Source organism: Serinus canaria, chromosome 4, assembly GCF_022539315.1.
Source record: "Serinus canaria isolate serCan28SL12 chromosome 4, serCan2020, whole genome shotgun sequence".
NCBI classification, from domain to species: domain Eukaryota; kingdom Metazoa; phylum Chordata; class Aves; order Passeriformes; family Fringillidae; genus Serinus; species Serinus canaria.
In genome coordinates, this window is record NC_066317.1 from 56,302,923 (window position 1) to 56,321,094 (window position 18,172).

General features: G+C 39.0%; 2 protein-coding genes across 6 annotated transcripts in view; one reads left to right on the plus strand and one right to left on the minus strand.

The window, feature by feature from the left end:
* LOC103824290 (complement C1q tumor necrosis factor-related protein 7) overlaps positions 1-18,172 on the minus strand; it is a 395,389-nt gene that overhangs the window by 93,235 nt on the left and 283,982 nt on the right. The window lies entirely within an intron of this gene.
* The window catches only part of PROM1 (prominin 1), a 61,516-nt gene that overhangs the window by 7,973 nt on the left and 35,371 nt on the right, over positions 1-18,172 (plus strand). For 3 of the 5 annotated variants that reach the window (XM_050973478.1, XM_050973477.1, XM_009099632.4), the window contains 2 exons: positions 15,079-15,137; positions 17,994-18,020. In XM_050973478.1, coding sequence (XP_050829435.1) covers positions 15,079-15,137; positions 17,994-18,020 — 86 coding nt within the window. The remainder of the gene's footprint in view (positions 1-15,078; positions 15,138-17,993; positions 18,021-18,172) is intronic. The other 2 variants (XM_050973479.1, XM_009099638.4) reach the window with 1 other exon arrangement.

Here is an 18,172-nt window from a genome sequence, read left to right on the forward strand (position 1 = left end):
CATAGTTGTATGATATCCAGTGTTTGCATGGATTTTTGACATTTCTGCATGCATCTCTGACATAACTGTAGAAGAGCTCAGCTGAACTTCGATGAATGAATTCTATTTTGGCAAGTGCTGAGAATCGCAGGGGTTAACCAACAGAATAATTATTCTGCAATGGGCCAGAAAAAATGGGCTTTCTGAAAACAGGCCAGAAAAATGGCCTGTTTTCCTGCAGGGTGTGTCTTTTGAGCAGATCTTGCACAAGGTGTAATGAGGGCAGTTGCATGAAGGTGACAGTAATCTCACTTCTAGGAGGCACTGTTTCCAGATACTTCTTCTTTTGCCTCTTCTGTTAAATGAACAGGTGAACTGTTTGTGTCTCACAGAGACCTGATGGTGGGGATTGCCATCTGCATTCAACTCCTAGAAGCAGGCCTCCCCTCTGCCAGAAGCTCTGCTTGAATATTTTGTTCTCTTACGCTTGTGGAAACTTGATTTCACTAAGACATTTACTGTGTTTTTATATTACCAAGAATTTGTAATCTGTAGTCTTGTATGTCAAAATTAATATCTTATGTCCTAAGCATGTGAATAATTAGTGAGTATAGACTTTATGGTCAAGGGTATTTTCTGGGGATACTGCTCGTAATAACGTTCTACATCAAGTTGGTATTGTGAACTCCAGCATTAAAGAAGTAAAGAATTTTTTCTTAGCTTGTAAGCTTTGAACATCTCATACTTCTCCTTACTTTCTTGAAGTCTCCTTACTTTTAGCCAAATCAGGTATTTTTAGAACTTTGCCTTTGTCATTTGCATGAAGTGAAGTCATGTTCCCATGGCCCCACATACTTCGCTGTGAAACACAGATTTGGCGGATCATGTTGGTTTGAGTCATACCATTTAATTGGCTAATCCCCATAATCTCTTTAGCCATATGTTCTATTTTCATAATGCATTCAGTGTATTAATGGTGCAGTTACATATTTAAAATGGTTGTCTTGGTTTTTTTGGGTTTTTTTAATTGAAATAGATTTAACTCAGATTCAGAGATGAAAATAAACATGATGACAAATGGGCACAGAAATCAAGCCTTTTGATGTTTCTGTTTCAGACTTCATGGTTCTGATGGGACTGGTGCTTTAGAACAGTTAGCTTCAGGTTGATGCCCCAATGTATTGCATATAACCGCGTCATAGAGAAGTATCATTTTTGTGTAAGCGTTAGCAGCAATCAGTTACACCTTTGATCTTATTAGGAAAAAAATATAAGACTACTACTTGGAAGCACTCAATGTCTGGTTTTCCAAGGTGTTAGTACTCTTACCTGGGAGGAGGAGAAGTGATAGGATTGTCTCATTGCGTGTGGATACTCCTGCCTTTGTAAGTCATCTTCTGATAGTGCTCTGATGGATAATATTCATACTCCTTCAGTCCAAAGTATGCCTTTATACTTCATACTTTTGTGCTTTATACTGTATAAATATATACTATATATTTATACATACACTATACGCTTTATGCTTTATTATTATGCTATGATAGAAAAAGATATTAAGTACATGAGAATCTTTGGGAAGTGTTATTCTTAATTGCATGCTGCTAAGACTTGACAGTTGAAAGGGATTACTTAAATTAAAGAAAAAATCAGTCAAGAAATATTTTGTGAGATGGATTTCTTCTAGTTACATCTAGATAAGTAATTATTTATTCCCCTCTAAATTTGTTCATACCATCAAGTTTGTGGGAATATAACTTTAATCTAAGTTTAGATTTAATAAGTAAGTTATTAATCAGATTAAATATAGCTCTCATGTAAAATACAGTAACAGAACCAGGGCAAGGAACTGTAATGCCTTTAAGATTGTTTTAAGTTGCTGAATCTTTAAGACCAGCACTGTGCTCTTTGGATATGGCAAGAAACTAGCTCAGAAGAGGTGAATTAGGATATCTGATTGCAGTGCTGCAGTGAGTCTAAATAGATTCTGCTTTGAATTCCACCAGTCGAATATTTTTGTACTTACTACCAGATGATGTACTGCTGTAAATGGGAATGAGTTAGCTCTTATTCAGGGAAACAGCCTCCACTTTGAGTTAATGATTCACTGGAGTGGAAAAGGCTGGTCACTGGTTTGCTACCTGAGGCTCAGTAGGTGACTTTAATCTCAGCGTGCCTTTGTTCCTCCATGATAATGATTGTGCTGCTGCTTCTTTTGTTTAGGACTGTTTAAGATTTAGGCATCATTTTCATTCTTGTTAATAACACCGCTTAAAATAAAGAGATGATAATAAAAAAATTACAAGTTCCTTCTATCACTTAGCTAAGAAGGAGGACGTCTAACAAAACGAAAAATCAATTTTTCTTCCATAAAAATTCTCCTAAACTGTAGCATTGATTTATTGATAAAGTTGTCACTTCATGGTTGTGAGATGGTGCATGCCATCTGTTGTGTTGGAAACCATCAGATATGAACTTGGTATGGACAGAGCATGGTCAGTATGATGCTGTGGCTGCTGTGAATTATCATAGTTTTGTCTTTGTTCCCATGGAAACAGCTGTTAGTTGCAATAAGAGAATGTTAATCTTAGTTTCCAGTTGCCAGCAGGCTGTGCCCAACAAATCTTTGGCTTCATGACTTGTGTCTTGTAACAAAAAAATGAGGCCTTCAGAAAGGAAAGAAGCTGGGAATGAAGCTCCTGCTCCTATTTTTTGGAGAAATACGACAAAAACTTACAAGCCTGTTTACCTTACCCCACTGTAGCTGAGCATTCTGCAGAACAATTTTACCAGTTAAGTTACAACTGCTTTTCTCCAACTTCTGACTTTCGCTCTAGATAAGCATTTCTGCTGAAGTGGGAGTTCAGCTTTAATATAAAAGTCAACTGTTGAATGCAGGAACATTCTGGGCAAAAGATAGTTTGAAGAGTTAAATGTACTGTTTGCTGTGGGGAACAAAAAAAAAATGATTTTTAGACCTGGACTAAACCTCTCAGTTCTTTCTGACTGCACAATCTTGCTTGCTGAACAGTTTTATCAGCCTGAGGATCAGCACTTGAGTATTTTAATCTCAGGTCTTGTGTCTGACCCCTTTTGGTCTTTTTCTCCTCATCTAGTCGGCCTTTAAAGCAGTTGCAGATTGTGAAGTTCAGCAGGTTAGTCTTGTGTTATCTCAGAAATAAATCACATGAGTGTATTCAGCAATTAAATTATTTCCAGATATTTTTAAGAAGACACCTGTAACTTGATGTGAAAATAAGCTGTATCTGTAGCTAGTATAGCTGTAATAGAAAATGCATATGCAAAACCCTTTTGTTTTGGGTAGGTTTGATGAGCTCCTAGGATACTGACTTTTTAAATCTATTGGTTATGTTGAGGCTCTAAAGCAAGTAGTCAAAACACTTTATCAACCCTTCACTTAAACTTAGTAAGGCAGAAATACTTTGTGTGTGTGTGTGTCAAATGCACTTCTCTGCCTTCTGTAACTAATTCTTCAGTGCTCATTTTTACTTCAAGTTTGTTTCCTCTTAATAATTAGTTTTCCACAGCTCCCCTACAAAGACAGATGCGTATGCCTGGATGTTGGAGCTCAGCTCAGTTATTTGTAGTTGGTAGTGCCCTTTTCCTTGTAAACTTAAGATTTTTCCCAGGAATGTTGAGCACGTCTGCACAAGGTGAGAGAAATTTGAGAGGGCTGTGAGATTGTGAGAGAGGATTGTGCTCTGGCTCTGACTCTGAAGGTGCTACAGTCCAGCACCACAAAATTTTGCACAGGTACCTGTAGCCATTATAATGTTTCATAAAAACATAATTTAGGAAATCCTTTTTTCCAGTTGTGTGAAGTTTCAGTTTTAGTTTGGATGCGATACATTACTTTTTTTTGAGCTAGTGTTCGATAGCAACCCTCTTGTGCAGGTAGGTTAGTTTTCTCAAAGCTGACATCCTGGAGCTGGGTTGGAAGCACAGGTGGAGCTGATGCAGGAGCTGAGAAGAGGGGAAGAGCAATCTGCCCATTAGTAAGTTAGCTGTTAGATTGGCTCAGTTCTGTTGTCAAGTGACAGTCAGTGCCTTCCCTCCATCCCTCTGGTGTTTTTCCACAGCTGTGAGTAGAGCTGTGGAGTGAATTTAGAATAGTGGCTTAAATGTGTTATCAAAAATGCAGGTGTGACAGGTGTTATATACAGTGGTGGTGGGGATTTGGGATAACAGTGCTCCTTTATTTGGAAATACAGCATATACATTGAAAGAAAATTCTTGTACCCAGTGTTGGAAGTACTGGGGAAGATGGAGCAGCAGGATAATATGAGATAATTTAGCCTCTTCTTTTCTCTGCCCACTCATATACATTTAAGGAAATAGTGTTAAAAAAAAAAATCACTGCTCATTTTGTGTTGGGAAATTAAGAGCTGCTCTGTTTGGTGACATGCCCATGAAAGCAAGGAGCAGTCTGAGAACATTTCTGAAGCAGATTTAAGGCTGGCTTTTTGGTCTTTTTGGGCATCAGAAGAGTAATTCTTTTTCCCCTGATTTATTCAGAATGGCAGAGTAGCAGATTGCTTGTCAAAAGGACTTTCTGTGGGCAGGGAGGAGACAGGGGTTTTAGGGAGGGGAGGCTTATATAGATGATCTGCTGGAGGTTACCACAGAAAACTGCAGTTGCAAAGGTTAAGACTTTTCTTCTGATGCCTTCCTGCCCACTTCTTTTGGATTATGTAAACAAGGAGCCTCTTTTGTAGGCAGGCATTTTAGGGAAAATATGGAAGTAATTTTTTAATCAGTGTAACATAGTTGATAATCTGAAATTCTTGCTCTTTATGCCCAGCTGGAATTCTTTCTCTACAGTATCCTCAGTGCTTGCCCTGATCTGGTGTAATTCTGCCTGCCAGCTCTGCCTAGGAGAAAAAACATGCTTTGACAGCAATTGGAAAACAACAGTTCAACTTTACAATTTTAACACTTAGGACAGAAGGGAGAAACTAGAAAAAACAAACCTCAGGTAGGGCTTGAGGGCACTGGGTTACTTTCCATGTGAAGGGTACTTTAAAGTGGCATTAGCACAGATGGCTGTGGTAATTCCTGCAGGGTACCTCAAACAGCCATGCCTCCTGGAGTCTAATAATAATCATAAATTGAAGAGGCTTATTGTGTGGTATTGAGCTCCTGTTTCCCCAGTCTAAACTACCTTCTCCCCATTCCAGATGAGACAGCTACATGATTTCTGTCTGTGGGAGCATCTCTGTCCAGTGGGTTGGGCATGTTCTGGGTGGAATACTGAGAACTCAGAAAACCTGCTGATAGTTATAGCATGGAGAATCCTTAAAACTGTCCTGACCCTGTTCTGTTTGTCTGTGGATGTTAATGGGAGACTCAAAGTATAGCCAGAGGCCTTCAGATCAGCAGCCTTCCCTGCTTCAGTGTACAGGGGATAAGTTCTGGATGCAACTAAATCCAGGGGTGCTGACTTAAAGGAAGGGAGGAGTGTGAGTACAGGATGGTACTGTAAGTGGACATGGCCTTGTTTGTTTGTCATACTAGAATCTTCATTGGTGGGGTTTGCATATTTTTTTTTAAAAAGCTGAGGTACTGTATTCTGGAAATGCATATATTTAGATAATCAGCACTACTGTACTTTTACTACCACTAAAAGCATGATAGCTTGTGTGAGACTTGCAGAGCATCCCTGCAGCACCTCCTATAGTGAAAACTGGGACAGAACAGGTTTTGAATCAGCCGCAGTGTCTAGCACCATGGATGAACCTCTTGGAAAATTACCAGTGGCTGCAGACATCTTTTGGGTTTTCAGGCAGCTCTACTGAGGTACCATGATTTTCCCAGCTTAGCAGTGGCTACTACTGGGCTGTTCATGCTGCCCCTTCATTTAATTTTTACAGGCTTAGCTATCCACATAGTGCTGAACCTCACTCTCGTTTCTAGTTTACAGCTCTGGAACTGATGGGGAGAGAAGGGTGGGGGGGCAGGGGGGGAAATATCACTGAATTTATTGGAATTATGTTTGCACAAGCTTCCAAGGGACTTCTCAGTTCTTTCATCATCTTGGCTGCTATGAAGCATTTTGAGTTAATCATATGAAATACTGTACAGAGACTGCCTGTTATTGGAAAGACAGTCATTTGAGCCTCTCTTTTCTTTGTTACAAACCATCCTAATAAGATAGCACAGCCTAGCACTATTATATTTGTCTGGTGATTTGCTTAGGTGGTTGTTCACAGGAAAATAAACCCCTAAGTCTTGTTCAGTGATACTTTGTCTTGAATGATGTCAGCTGAAGTAAGGACAGCTTGATGGATCTTTGCAAGGAATCTTTCCACAGGTCTGCCAGTCAATTTTCATTACATTGAAAATGACAATCAGTTTTTTTTCCTCTCCCTTTTCCTCATTATTGTTTTTGCTTCTCAAGATGGTCTGTGTAACTTTCAGATTGTAACCAAAGTGGTGCCTTTTCCAAATGAATACACAATACTCAAAAGTTGCTGGAGCAAAATAAATGTGTAAATGTTAATTATACTTTTAACAGTTTTAAAATTTTCTATATATGTATTAAAGTTTTTGAGTATACTTCTTCTTTTTTCCAAAAGTGAGTTATCTTCATGTTAGAAGATAAACCAGGTGCCACAAATGTCAGTGTAGTTTAAGCTGACTAATCTATCAGTATATGCATTTTAGTGTAAGCCTGCCAGTCATAAAAAAGCCCCAGAAACCTACTTTGACACCTTTTTCAATAAACACATAAATTTCTTACCTAAAAACATTTGTGTGATTAAATTATGACTTGTATTGCGTCATAACATATAGTCAGGATCTTTCTTTTGACAGAAAATACACAAATTTTTTTTATTTTGGTGAACTTCAGAATGTGATTACAGTTGAGAATGTGAATATTGCTACTACTATCAAGTATTGCTTTGGCTGTTTATTTCAGCTGAAAGATGCCTGCACCTGTACCGAATAAATTCAAACATCAGGCCTAATGAGCTCTCTTCAGACTAGCAATCTTTACTTTTGCTTTGATTTTTGAGCGAAGTAGTGGTCTCTGTAGTACTTTGAAGCAATATGTATGCCCCAGTTATCAAACATATGTGGAAAGTTGTGGCTCTTGCAAAAATGGGGAACTGGAGAAAGGCAGTTCTGAGGAGTCTCAGGGAAGCTGCCAGAATGCCAGTCACTGAGGTAATTTGGTCAGCAGGTCTCCAGCATGTCATTCTCAATTAATTATCTGTGTTCATATTTCCAATAATCCAAGTTATGCAAGAGAGGATTTTTTGTGCTTTCCTCAGTTTACAGCAACTCCTGAGGAGATAAAGGAAGAGAAAAAATGTTGTTTGTACAGTCCAAATATTTACTTCTTTGATCAATGTTACATGTCCATTATGTCCACAACCCTACCTATCAAGAAGTTGCTCAGCCTGTGCAGCGTGCTAAACCAGAGAGACATACAGTGCACAAAGTAAATCTTTGCCTGTAATCTGTTGTAAATCCTTACCAGATGGTGGCCTAGGGAGAACTTGAGGTAGCTACTGCAAGCAAAGCAAGCGGCAAAAATAGCTGTCATGGCACAAACAATGTGCTACAGAAGTTTTGTTGCCTTCAGAAAAAGAGAGAATGTACTTTCTGTGTGGAATACTTCTTCAAAGCTTTCAGCTTCATTTTGTGTCTGCGTGATGCATGCAAATTCATTGCAGCCTCCTATGGAAGAATTTTTCTAAAGGTTTCTCTCTCTTTTTTCTTCTTCCAAAACTTCAGCAAGAACAGAACTTTCTTTGTAGCAAGGAACAACTAGAAAGCCCCTGCAAAGGTTGTTTTCAAAGGAGAAATCTTTCATTCCATGCATCCTGTAATGGTCGATATTGTGGCTGTTTCTTTTTTCTTCAAACCTTTTCCTTGGCCAGGCTCTTTAACGTCTTCTGTGCATGTCAATGGAAAGCAGAATGTGCCTAAGGAGAAAATGTGACTGTGCTGAACAGTAACCTCAATTTAATAGCCTCAAGTTTGGGGCAGCTGTGTGGTGTGAGGATTTCCTGTGGAGATCTTAAAGTACTGGTTTGGTCCTCCTAATTACTAACTTCCATTTTTGGGAACTGGGGACCTTTTTTGTGTGCATGAACTAAGTTCATTGACTGTAACTTTTACCTGATCCACTGCTGTATAATTTATTTCTTCAGTAGACCAACGTTGTTTTCTGTTAGGAAGTGTGTAAAGGGAGTCTCCTTAATTTCACATTCCAGTTACCTTGGAAGCTGTGGCTGCCATGCAGTTCCTTGTCTTCAGCAGTTCCACCACGCTTACTCCTACCTGTGCTCTGACTAAAGCTTTCCCTGTTAGGCCATTTCTAAGGTTTCAACCCTGCTCATAGCTTTTCATCTCCTCATTACCTACTTCATATTGGATCTCTGCTCCCTGCTGTCTCCCACGTTGTCCTTAAATTATACTGCGGGCAGTATAATTTAAGGTGCACTTCTAGGTCTGGTAGCTTGTCTTTTCAGTTATGAATAAAGCAGCATATCCTTTACAAATCTGCCAAGACCTTAAAAATGTATTTATTGTGGTTTTGCTTGTGTCATATTGTGTGTTGTTGAATTTTGTGACAGCCAGAGTGCTGTAGGATAACAATATGTAATTAAAGAATGCAGTCTGAGAGTGGGAATGGACAGTGATCATGTTGAGGAGAGGAAACTGCATGCTGAAGGCATGAAGAGGGTGACAAGGCATATTGCCATAGCAGATGAGAGGCTAAAATACTTAAGCAATTTCGTATGTACTTGCTGCATTTTGACCTCCATTCAAACAAGTTTTTCTGGGCATTGTGTAATAACAGGTTCTAGGGCTTTATTTTGCACATTAGTGATGAAGTGCAGCAGTGAAGTCCTTTCTTAATTGTCTTTTTCTCTTGTGCAAAAGGCATGGTGATTTTTTGCTCATTATTTCTTTAATGCACGTGAAAAGGTGGTTGAACAGAGAATTTCCTTTCGCCACTTCTGTAATGAAAATGGGTGATGTGTGTGGGCTACTGAAGCGAGGGAAGATCTTTGTGTTGTTCAGGAGTTGTGCTCAAAGGGAAGAGGGTCAGAACTGCCTCTTGAAATGAACAAGAGGGTAGAAGCTGAAGCAACCTGATGATCCCAGTAACTCAGTGGAAAGAAAAAAAGTGAATTGTATATAGAGAGACCTTGCCTAAAAAGAGGGGGGAGAAATTGTCTAAGGTGGCTGGGGTTTTTTTCTTAGTTCTCTTCTAAGGACAAGGGCTATGTCCCAGGTCTGTCTAAGGAGAGGGGACTGAAGCTTTTCAATCTGAAGTTGAAAGAAATAGTCTGGATTTCTATGAGTGAATGCCTGGATTAGATTCTTTATCTGTGCACCACAGTGATCTCTTACTGTGTGGGAATTTGGAAGATCTCCTTGTCTATGACACTTCCCACTTGTCCTACACAGTGAGTTTTCTTCCTGCTGTGCACAGAGAGGACAGAGTGCATGGTGTGAGCAGAGTGAGTGTGTCAGGGCCCTCCCTCTCTGCAGTCACCAGCCGTGCATGATGGATTCTGCACAGCTGTCAGCATTCCTGAGCTCTCACCTTGCTGTGCGGTGGAACCAGAGGGAAGTGATGCTGTGGGGTTAGGGACAGCAAAGAGTGAGCAGAGCCCTCATGGAGGCAGGGACAGTAAAGGGGAAAAAGGTGACCTTGGATTACCTTAAAAAGGAGACCTCTTAAGTGGGAGGCAAATCTGGCCATGGTAGAGGCTATGGCTCGAGGCTTTGGGGAAGCATCCAAAGCCCCATTCAAGTCAAAGCAGGTATTTTAAAATGTCAGTAAACTGAACTTGTTGTAAAATTTACTTTAAGATACCTAGAAGGTTTTTTCTCTGATAAGTCTGAAAGGCTTGCCTGGTTTTCTTGGCTTTGGAGGAGATATTCATTAGTGACTCATAATTAGGAAAAAACCCCCCAAGTTTGAAGTAATTTTAATTTATTAATGTCAGACTAATTGACTATATTCAGAGAGGTTCTGAACTGTTCAATGTGTATGTAGTCCATTGACTCTATTATAGATAGACAGGAATGGACTGAAATATTGTTTTATACAAGAGAATGAGATAGGAATAAAGTAGTTACTAATTAATAATTTGTATTATCTACGCAATTCTCCCCTGTAGTTTGGAAAAAATCTTCTTTTAGTGCAGTATGAATGCTTCAGTCATGGTTCTGTTATTGGCTTGTTTCAAGACCTTTCAGAATAGAAACCTAATATATTATGTATAATTCCCTAATATATTATATTTATGCATAAAATGACATTAATTTCTGGCATAATTTGATTAATGCTGGAGTTGCACTACAGCTGAACTGGCTCAGTGGAATTTTTTGAGTGAAGTGAAAGCATAGCATTCCCAAAGGTTTTACTCCAGCTATTTTCCTGTCATCTAGATTTGAAAAGCTTCCTTGGCAGAAGATTTTGTAATTAATTTATGTTGGTACCTAATTGCCAGACAGATTATTTTTAAATCTCTATTTTTGCTATCCCTTTCTGTAGAGCAGTTCTAAGAAGTACACTTAGTTATAACCTCGTTTTCCTGCCACAGTAATGAGATATTTGGTCTATAGACACAGTACTCTTGCAATGCAGGAGTTAGTGATTATGTTTTCTTAACTGGAGATCCTCAGAGGTACTTAATATTTCGTCACAAATTGCATTGGTAAATTAAGAGTTCATCTGGCTAGTTAGATTTACTAGGGCAGATGGCATTTTGCATGTGTGATGAGAGCAGGAAGGATTCAGCAAAGCAATAATGTAATTAGCTGTGTAAATGAGCTTCACAAGGTAAATCTCTTTAACCCCAATGATAAAATATGTTTTGTGCTAAAGCTGTGGATTACTGGTCCTGTGAAACAATGTGTACAGCTAGTCAAGCCAAGATTTCAGGAGTGATCCAGTTAATTTGGAAATACAGGACACCACTTGTTATAACACCTTCCTAACACTTTTATGTTTGAAACAGAAATAGACTTTTGCCATAATACAAGAGAGAGTTGTGTGGAGTTACCTGAATTCAGTTGTAAATTAAAGTTTTTTTTGAATGCTAGAGATGAGGTGTTCTAGCTCGGGAGGAAAGATGCTTCATAAAAGCAGACCAAAATCCCAGGCTGACTAAAATGTGAGTTGAGCTGTCTTTTCACTGTGCTGCAATGAGCAGTGTAGCCATATGTAGCTCCTTTTTACACAGTACCTGGCACAGAATGTTCCCCCATTTTACCCTTAAGCTCTGCAGTAGTAACTGTGATTATCATCGATGTGCAGTAAAACCTGTAGAATCACAGTGGTTTGGGTTGCAAGGGACCTTTAAAGATATCTGAGCAGGGAGGATTTTGGTGCTGTGAATTCACAGCTTGTTGTGCCTACAAGTATGTGAGTAGCTGCAGGTAATCTCACATTCATTCTAACCAAAAATATTTTTATGGGAATATAACTTCCACTTTTCATTTGAAATTAATCAAACGGGGATATGTCTAACCATGTTGATATTGAAAGCTATTGAAATAATAAATTCATGGTAAAGACCGGTCAATCACTGTGTGCTGCCTGGTTACAAAAACATCCTAGAGTGTCAAGTTACTTCTGAAAAATCATTGCAAAGTAGTCTAAGTAGTGAATCTTTATTCAGCAGGGCAGTCTCACATTCTGTAAAATTAAGGGGAAAAAATAGTCTGTGTAACAGGTCCTTGAGTTGTACATGAAACCTGTACTGTTCTTATTATTAAATTTATTCAAACCATGTGGGAAACTTTTGTACCAATTTTCAGGCTTTCTTGTTTATTAACCTAAAGATGTTTTACTTTCTGGTGAATAAGCTTTAGAGCCTCTAAATTTCAAAAAAAGGTACGAAATGCTATTTTCTGCATGAGTTTGTTAAAATGTATTCAGGTTGACTTTTGTCTTTTTTTTTTTTTTTTTTTTGCTCACAGGCTATAAAATAAATAAACAGTATAAATAAAACTGTGAATTAGGAACATTGAGCAATTTAGGCATATCACAAGAAATCAGAGCTAGTTTTCAGTTGTTTTGGTTTGATTTTTTAAAGTATTGTCTCTTCTACGTGGAGATGCTGAAAACCTGGTTGGACATGGCCCTGGGTAACCTGTGGGGGGTCACTCTGGCCTGAGCTGGGTTGGACTGGATGATCTGAGGGGTCCCCTCTGTTTCTCTTGAGTAGTTACTTTCATATGCATAATGTGTACCAGCAAAGGTCCATAAATCTGTGTGGCTGTGTGTTTATACAAGTATGTAAAACTTCATGTAACATGTTTGAGGGTTTGGTTTTTTTTAATGTTTAACTTATTATGGGGACAGACACTCAACTAGGAGTATGGGTAAATGCCTTCAATTTTTATTTAACAGGAAAAGCTAATATTTTAAAGATTTTCTTGTACCAATTCTCAATAGCAGGAAATGTATCAAAGGACATTTTTGCCAATAATAAAATCTTGCTTTCTTTCATGCTTCCTGGCAGTGTTTTCACTACTGCACTAAATAATTTATAATGGAAAGTCAAGGATAACTTTGGAATAATTCACACTGGAGCGGACCCTTCAGACACAATCAAGTTGAACTGTTTTACAAAGCAAGATGAACCTCAAAGTTAGGAGTAGCCTGGAAATGAGAGCAGGATGCTGGGGGCTCTTCTGGTTGCCTTCAGAGCAGCATCAAGGAGACTGATGTCACAGAATCTTGTGCACTTGGCACCTGCACACAGTCTGTTCTGCTTCATTCATGGAGAATCACAAAAGCTTTTCCTTTTTATTCCTTCCTATCACATTCTAATTGAAGCTAGTCAGTTAGTGGTTTTCACACAATACTAAATAGTTGAATCAATATGTTAATGAGAGTTGTTTTACCCCTATTCCTGTATGTTGAAAGCCATCTAGCTGCAAAAAAAAAAAAAATTGCATTTATTATTTCATGCAGACGTATATCTTAAATTTATTTACGTGGCATAGAAATCAGCAGGAAGAAATAAATGTTACCTCTGCTGAAGAAGAAAAAATTGGCTAACAACCAGTGTGAATTACATCTTTGGGGTTTGTGAGTTTTGCCTCACTTAGATTTGTGTCTCCTTGTTACTGAAACTTTCAGAGAAGCAGATGCTGCCTGGGATGGTCTCCATGCAGGGAGGACTCTGCTGCTCCCAGTGTGAGAGATGTTCCAGAGATGCAGCAGTGATCAGTTTTGTGTGGCCCATGCAGTGCTGTGTGCCTTTTCTTTTAGCAGTCTCATGACTCCCAAGATGCAGTGTGAAAGGAATTGCCAGGATCATAACTCTTTTGTGCTTCCCAGGTGCTTATTCCATGTATGTTTTAGTTTCATTTCTCTTATTGTGGGATTCAGCCTTATCTTGTACTTTATGTATGATCTTTCCAAAATGTGTTTGCCTCAGAATAGAGTCCTTGCTTACATACCACTGGCACTCTGAGTGTTTTGGAATCTACTCCCTATGCAAGGAGTGATTTGTGGCTTGGCACTTCACTGATTCATTAACAGATTTTTATTTTTTAAGTTAGAGTCTTGCTGGCTGCAGCTCTCTTGCAGGGACTGCCTGCCTTAAAGCAGGAGTTGGTGCTTTGCTGTAGTGTGTTCTCTTTCCATGGACAGTTTTCTGTGAGGAAGTCTTCAGGATCTCTTCAATCAGTCGAGTCCATGTTCCTACTATGGGTGTTGAGGAGGGAGAGCTATAGACACACTGCTTGCTTAGGGATTTGTTTTCCTGAGCCATGTGTAGGGTGAGAGAGGAGTGAGATCACAACCCCTGTGAGCTCCCTGAACATACTTTACGAGTTCTACAATAAATTCTGAGAGGCCTTGTGTTTTTGGGAGGTGAACAGTCAATTTTACATCTTCAGGTCCTTTATGGATCCCCAGGTTAGGTAACTTACTGGAGGTTTTTATCCTCCAACTGGAGGTTGTTTATTAACTAGGTTAATTTGCACATGAGGAGACTAAAAACAAGCCAATAGTAGGATGAAGTCCACCCTATGAGCATAGGGTGTAGAGTTCTTCCTTGAGCTGTTTGAGGGGTAGTGTTTGCCTTCCTGATGTGCTTCCTCCTCATCAGAGACCAGAAGCTTAGTCAGTTATTTCTCCTGAACGTGCAAACGCTGTTGCTTTTACACTGCATAGCGTGGAGCACACCCAGGGCCACTGGTGCTTCTCTGAGGCAGAGGGTCTGCAGAGCTGGTGGTGCCCCTCTCCTTCGAGTGCAGGGTGACACAGAAGTGGCTGGAAGCCACAGTTCCCAACTTAGTTTCCATAGGGTTGTCAAAACCTTGATAACAGTAGGCTGGTGATGTCCCAAAAAGGGGATCCATTTGTTGCAGCTGCCAGGGTTTACTGAAGGTGGCACTAGTTGTGTTAAATTCCTGCCTTTTTTTGTGATTGCTGTAATTTTATATATTGTAAGTTAGAGTGAGTGTTAGATTGACGCGCAGTAAATGGACATGTTAGGCTTTCTGATTTGTTTTGGTGGTGTTACATACTCTGTGTTGATCCAGAGATCAAAAAATAAAATACAGAAATAAAAAAAGTGGGAAAAGGATTGGGATGATGTCGGCAAGATAAGGATCTTCTTTGTACCCTTCAGTCAAGAAGTCATCATTAACATGTTTGTTTTGCACATTATGTATCTAATTCTGTGTATAGCATATGCTGTATGTATATTTATGCATGTATGTACTTGGCATAAACATGAAGCAAAACTGATACCCAAAACATTGTCCAAGTAATTGATACATATGTGATAAACTTTTGATTTTATGGTACAGAGGAAGACCTCGGACAAACCTTCACTGTATTTTAGTAGCAACTGATTAATAGATAGAGAACCTGGCTATCTTCCTGTGAGCTCATAAAACACACAGTTGATTAGAAATGTTGTTACTATACAGATTTATGGGGACACTTACATGCTTGCCTATGCTGTTGATTGCTCTTCGTAATTTCATCTTGCCAACCTAACAGTAGAATTCATATTATTCTCTTTCCTTCGCTTTTATAAATTATGTTGTTTAAAACTGTGGAATTTTCTTGCTTATTTTCAGATCTCATCAGAAAACTTGCACAGCAGCAGTTTGGAAATACACAGGGCGATTATCAAAAGGTAAATTGTCTGTGTGTATCTGCATAAAATAATGAAAATTATGACTTTGAAATTCAGGTTTTTTTCTAAACCAGGAGTTAATATTTTAAAAGTATATGAACAGAATACAAATATGGATGATTTTATAATAAGTATGATGTTTTCCTGAAAAATGTGAGACCAGTTATAAAGAAAATTCCACAAGCCACTGTAAAGAAACTACTCGAAGTTAAAGATGACTTACAAATTCCAGCTGTAATGGGATTGTTGCACAAAGATTGATGGCTCTTTGTATTGAAAAATCAGTTTTTATTTCAAAAACCTTAGGGAGAACCATTACTGCTTAGCTCTCCTGTAAGCTTCACCTATTATTTTCAAAAAGCTGAATTTGTATTATAAATATACTATTTATCTATTGGCAAGAAGATGGAATGGAATGTGCATCTAAGTTTTGGGCTTTCTGGAGCAGTGTTCCACTTCTGAATCAGGAGTTGAGTTTCTGCAGTAGGAATTGGACTGTGCCCAGGCAATGGACAAGTTACTTCATATGAGTGACTTGCTGCTGGTGCCACAGTACAGTGTGCCTGTCAGTAGGGTGGGCGTGGTGCTTGCACACAGACCTTGAGCTGTTGCTGTGACCAGCCTGGCCTTACTGATGTCTTCCCAACAGCAAGCCTGTTTCTCCAGTAGCTTGATAAGCTCTGCATGACATCCTGGTGTGTGGATTTTGTTGCTATGCTGCAGCACGTGACTCTTTCTGATCCCACATGCTTGCTTGGTGGGACTCTAGAGAGTGGTACAGCACAGACTGTTCCTGCATCCCCAGGGAAGAATATGAGGGCAGGGCTTGGGTGGGAGAGTCTTGGGACAAGACTGCTAGACCATAGGTGGTATCCCTGATCACAAGCAGAGTATTCAGTAACCAGTATGTAAGTCATGAGAAACCTGAGACTAGTCCTGTGTAGGGGATGAGATTCAAGAGTGGCAGTTAAAATACAGGAGTTCTTAAGAAGCAGAACAGATGCGGGACATTCATCAGTCCAAATTCTGATCTGAATACAGTGCAAAACCTTGAAACAAATTTGTTAAATGAAAATATATCAGGACAATTAAGAGTGTGCTTCAGAAGACAGAAGCATCAGTGAGAATCAGCTATGAAGCAGCCAGCATGGCTGTAGATGTGCCCATAGAAGAATTTCCAATGGAGACAGGGAAGTGTGAATGTTGCTGAAGGATGTGAATAAGTAGTTAGAAATGTTTGCCTGTGGTTCTGATTACTCAAATTCAGCAAGAATGAATTCAGACTAGGATGAGTTCAGGAAGTGTCTGTTAGGGTGATCTGGGAAACTTTCTTCAAGTGAAACTGGAAGAGTTTGCTTAGGAAAAGAGTTTATAAGGGATGTGTTGACTCTGTTGAAATACTTATGGAGAGGAAGCATGAGGAAGAAGGTTCTGCTTCTTGGGCAAAATGTAGGGCTAGCACTGAAGCATGGGGGCCAAAATGGATGTGTGAGGAGAAGACTTGCTGACCAAGAGCTGAGCCCTTCAATAGCAGGAACTGGAAATCTGCTCCTCCTATTTATCCTGTTTAATTTCTACTGTTGTTCCTTTGTATCTTTTTTTTTAACCTATTTATAGAATGTGTTAGTGACCCAGGAGACCCTTCCCACTTCTGTGCTGTGTGTCCTAGTGTTCCCAGTTGGACTCTAACCATGAACACCTCCCCATGCCCTGCCAGGGGCAGCAGTCTGCCAGGTCAGCCCAGCAGCTGAGCCGTGCCTGCCCAGGGGAGCCAGCTCACTGCTGCTGCCATTGCTTTGCTTCTGCTGGGAGCTGCATGCTTGAGATGTTCAAAATCATACTTTCTACCAAATTAATAAGGGAGGGGAAGTCATCCTTCCATTGATACAGGAGAAAATATGTTAATGTGTTCAAAATATGATTTTGAACATTTTAAGTAGTGCTGTACAGTAGCGGTTTCAAAAGGATGTGTGTGATGCTGATTAAAAAATTGCTAACACTTGAACATTTCTGATTTTCACACATCAGACTTTGGACTGAGGGGTCTTGCATCTCTAGCTTGTCTGCATTTCTTCCGGTTAGGAGAAAGGGGAAAGCACTGTCAGCCGTGAATTTGGCAGGCAGAGATGAAGGGGAAAATAAAAGAAATTTTCCATTGTGAAAACAAAGGGGAAATTGAGTTCTTCTGAAATTCTGTCATTGAATATTTAGTTTTCAGTGTTTTTCTGGTTCTATGTATTAGAAAATAGGTAAGCACTGTTAAATAGTTCAGCTATTCTTGAATGCCTTTCCTTTTTTTCTTTTGAATAATTTAAATTGAACCTTTACATGATTAATTGAAAGTGAGAATGAATTTTGTGTGTAATGTGTTAAGATCCCAAACTGCTACTGGAGCTACTAAAATAAAATAAACACTGAGAAGAAAAAGTTAGTCAAGAATATCATATCAGTTATGACAGGTGGAATTCATGAAGAAATCACCAAACCACAAAATAATGCAATCTCTGGTCATCTGCAAGATATATTGGGAATTATATGAAATAGATGCCCAGTGTGGAAGTAACTGGTCTGTCATTGTTTTAAGATGAAAGTATTTTTTGGACAAATCCTAGATTCCTTTCATTCACCAAGGAAACCAGAAAATAGCTGCAATGTATTTTATTGTAAATATTTTTCCATAATTATTTAATGGTGCTTCTGTGCATTATTTTACTTTAGTGGCTTGTTTGTTATTGTTTCTGTGTTGTTAACTGTTATGATCTAGTCATGGTTATTTATTCATTATTCATGGGATTTGTTTTTTGTGCATGCTGCCTGTGTGTTATACACATTCTCCATTTGTTTTGACTTCCACAGCCAGAAAATGTTGTCCTGACTCTGCAGGTAACCTCTTATGGTAGATGTACAGCTTTGAAAAGAAACTAACCTTGTCTGCACTGCTGTTAAAACATCCATAGCCATTTTTAATGTTACTTTAAATACTGTTTTTACATCTAACATATCTTAAAATAACATGCTGTTATTTAATTTTTGAA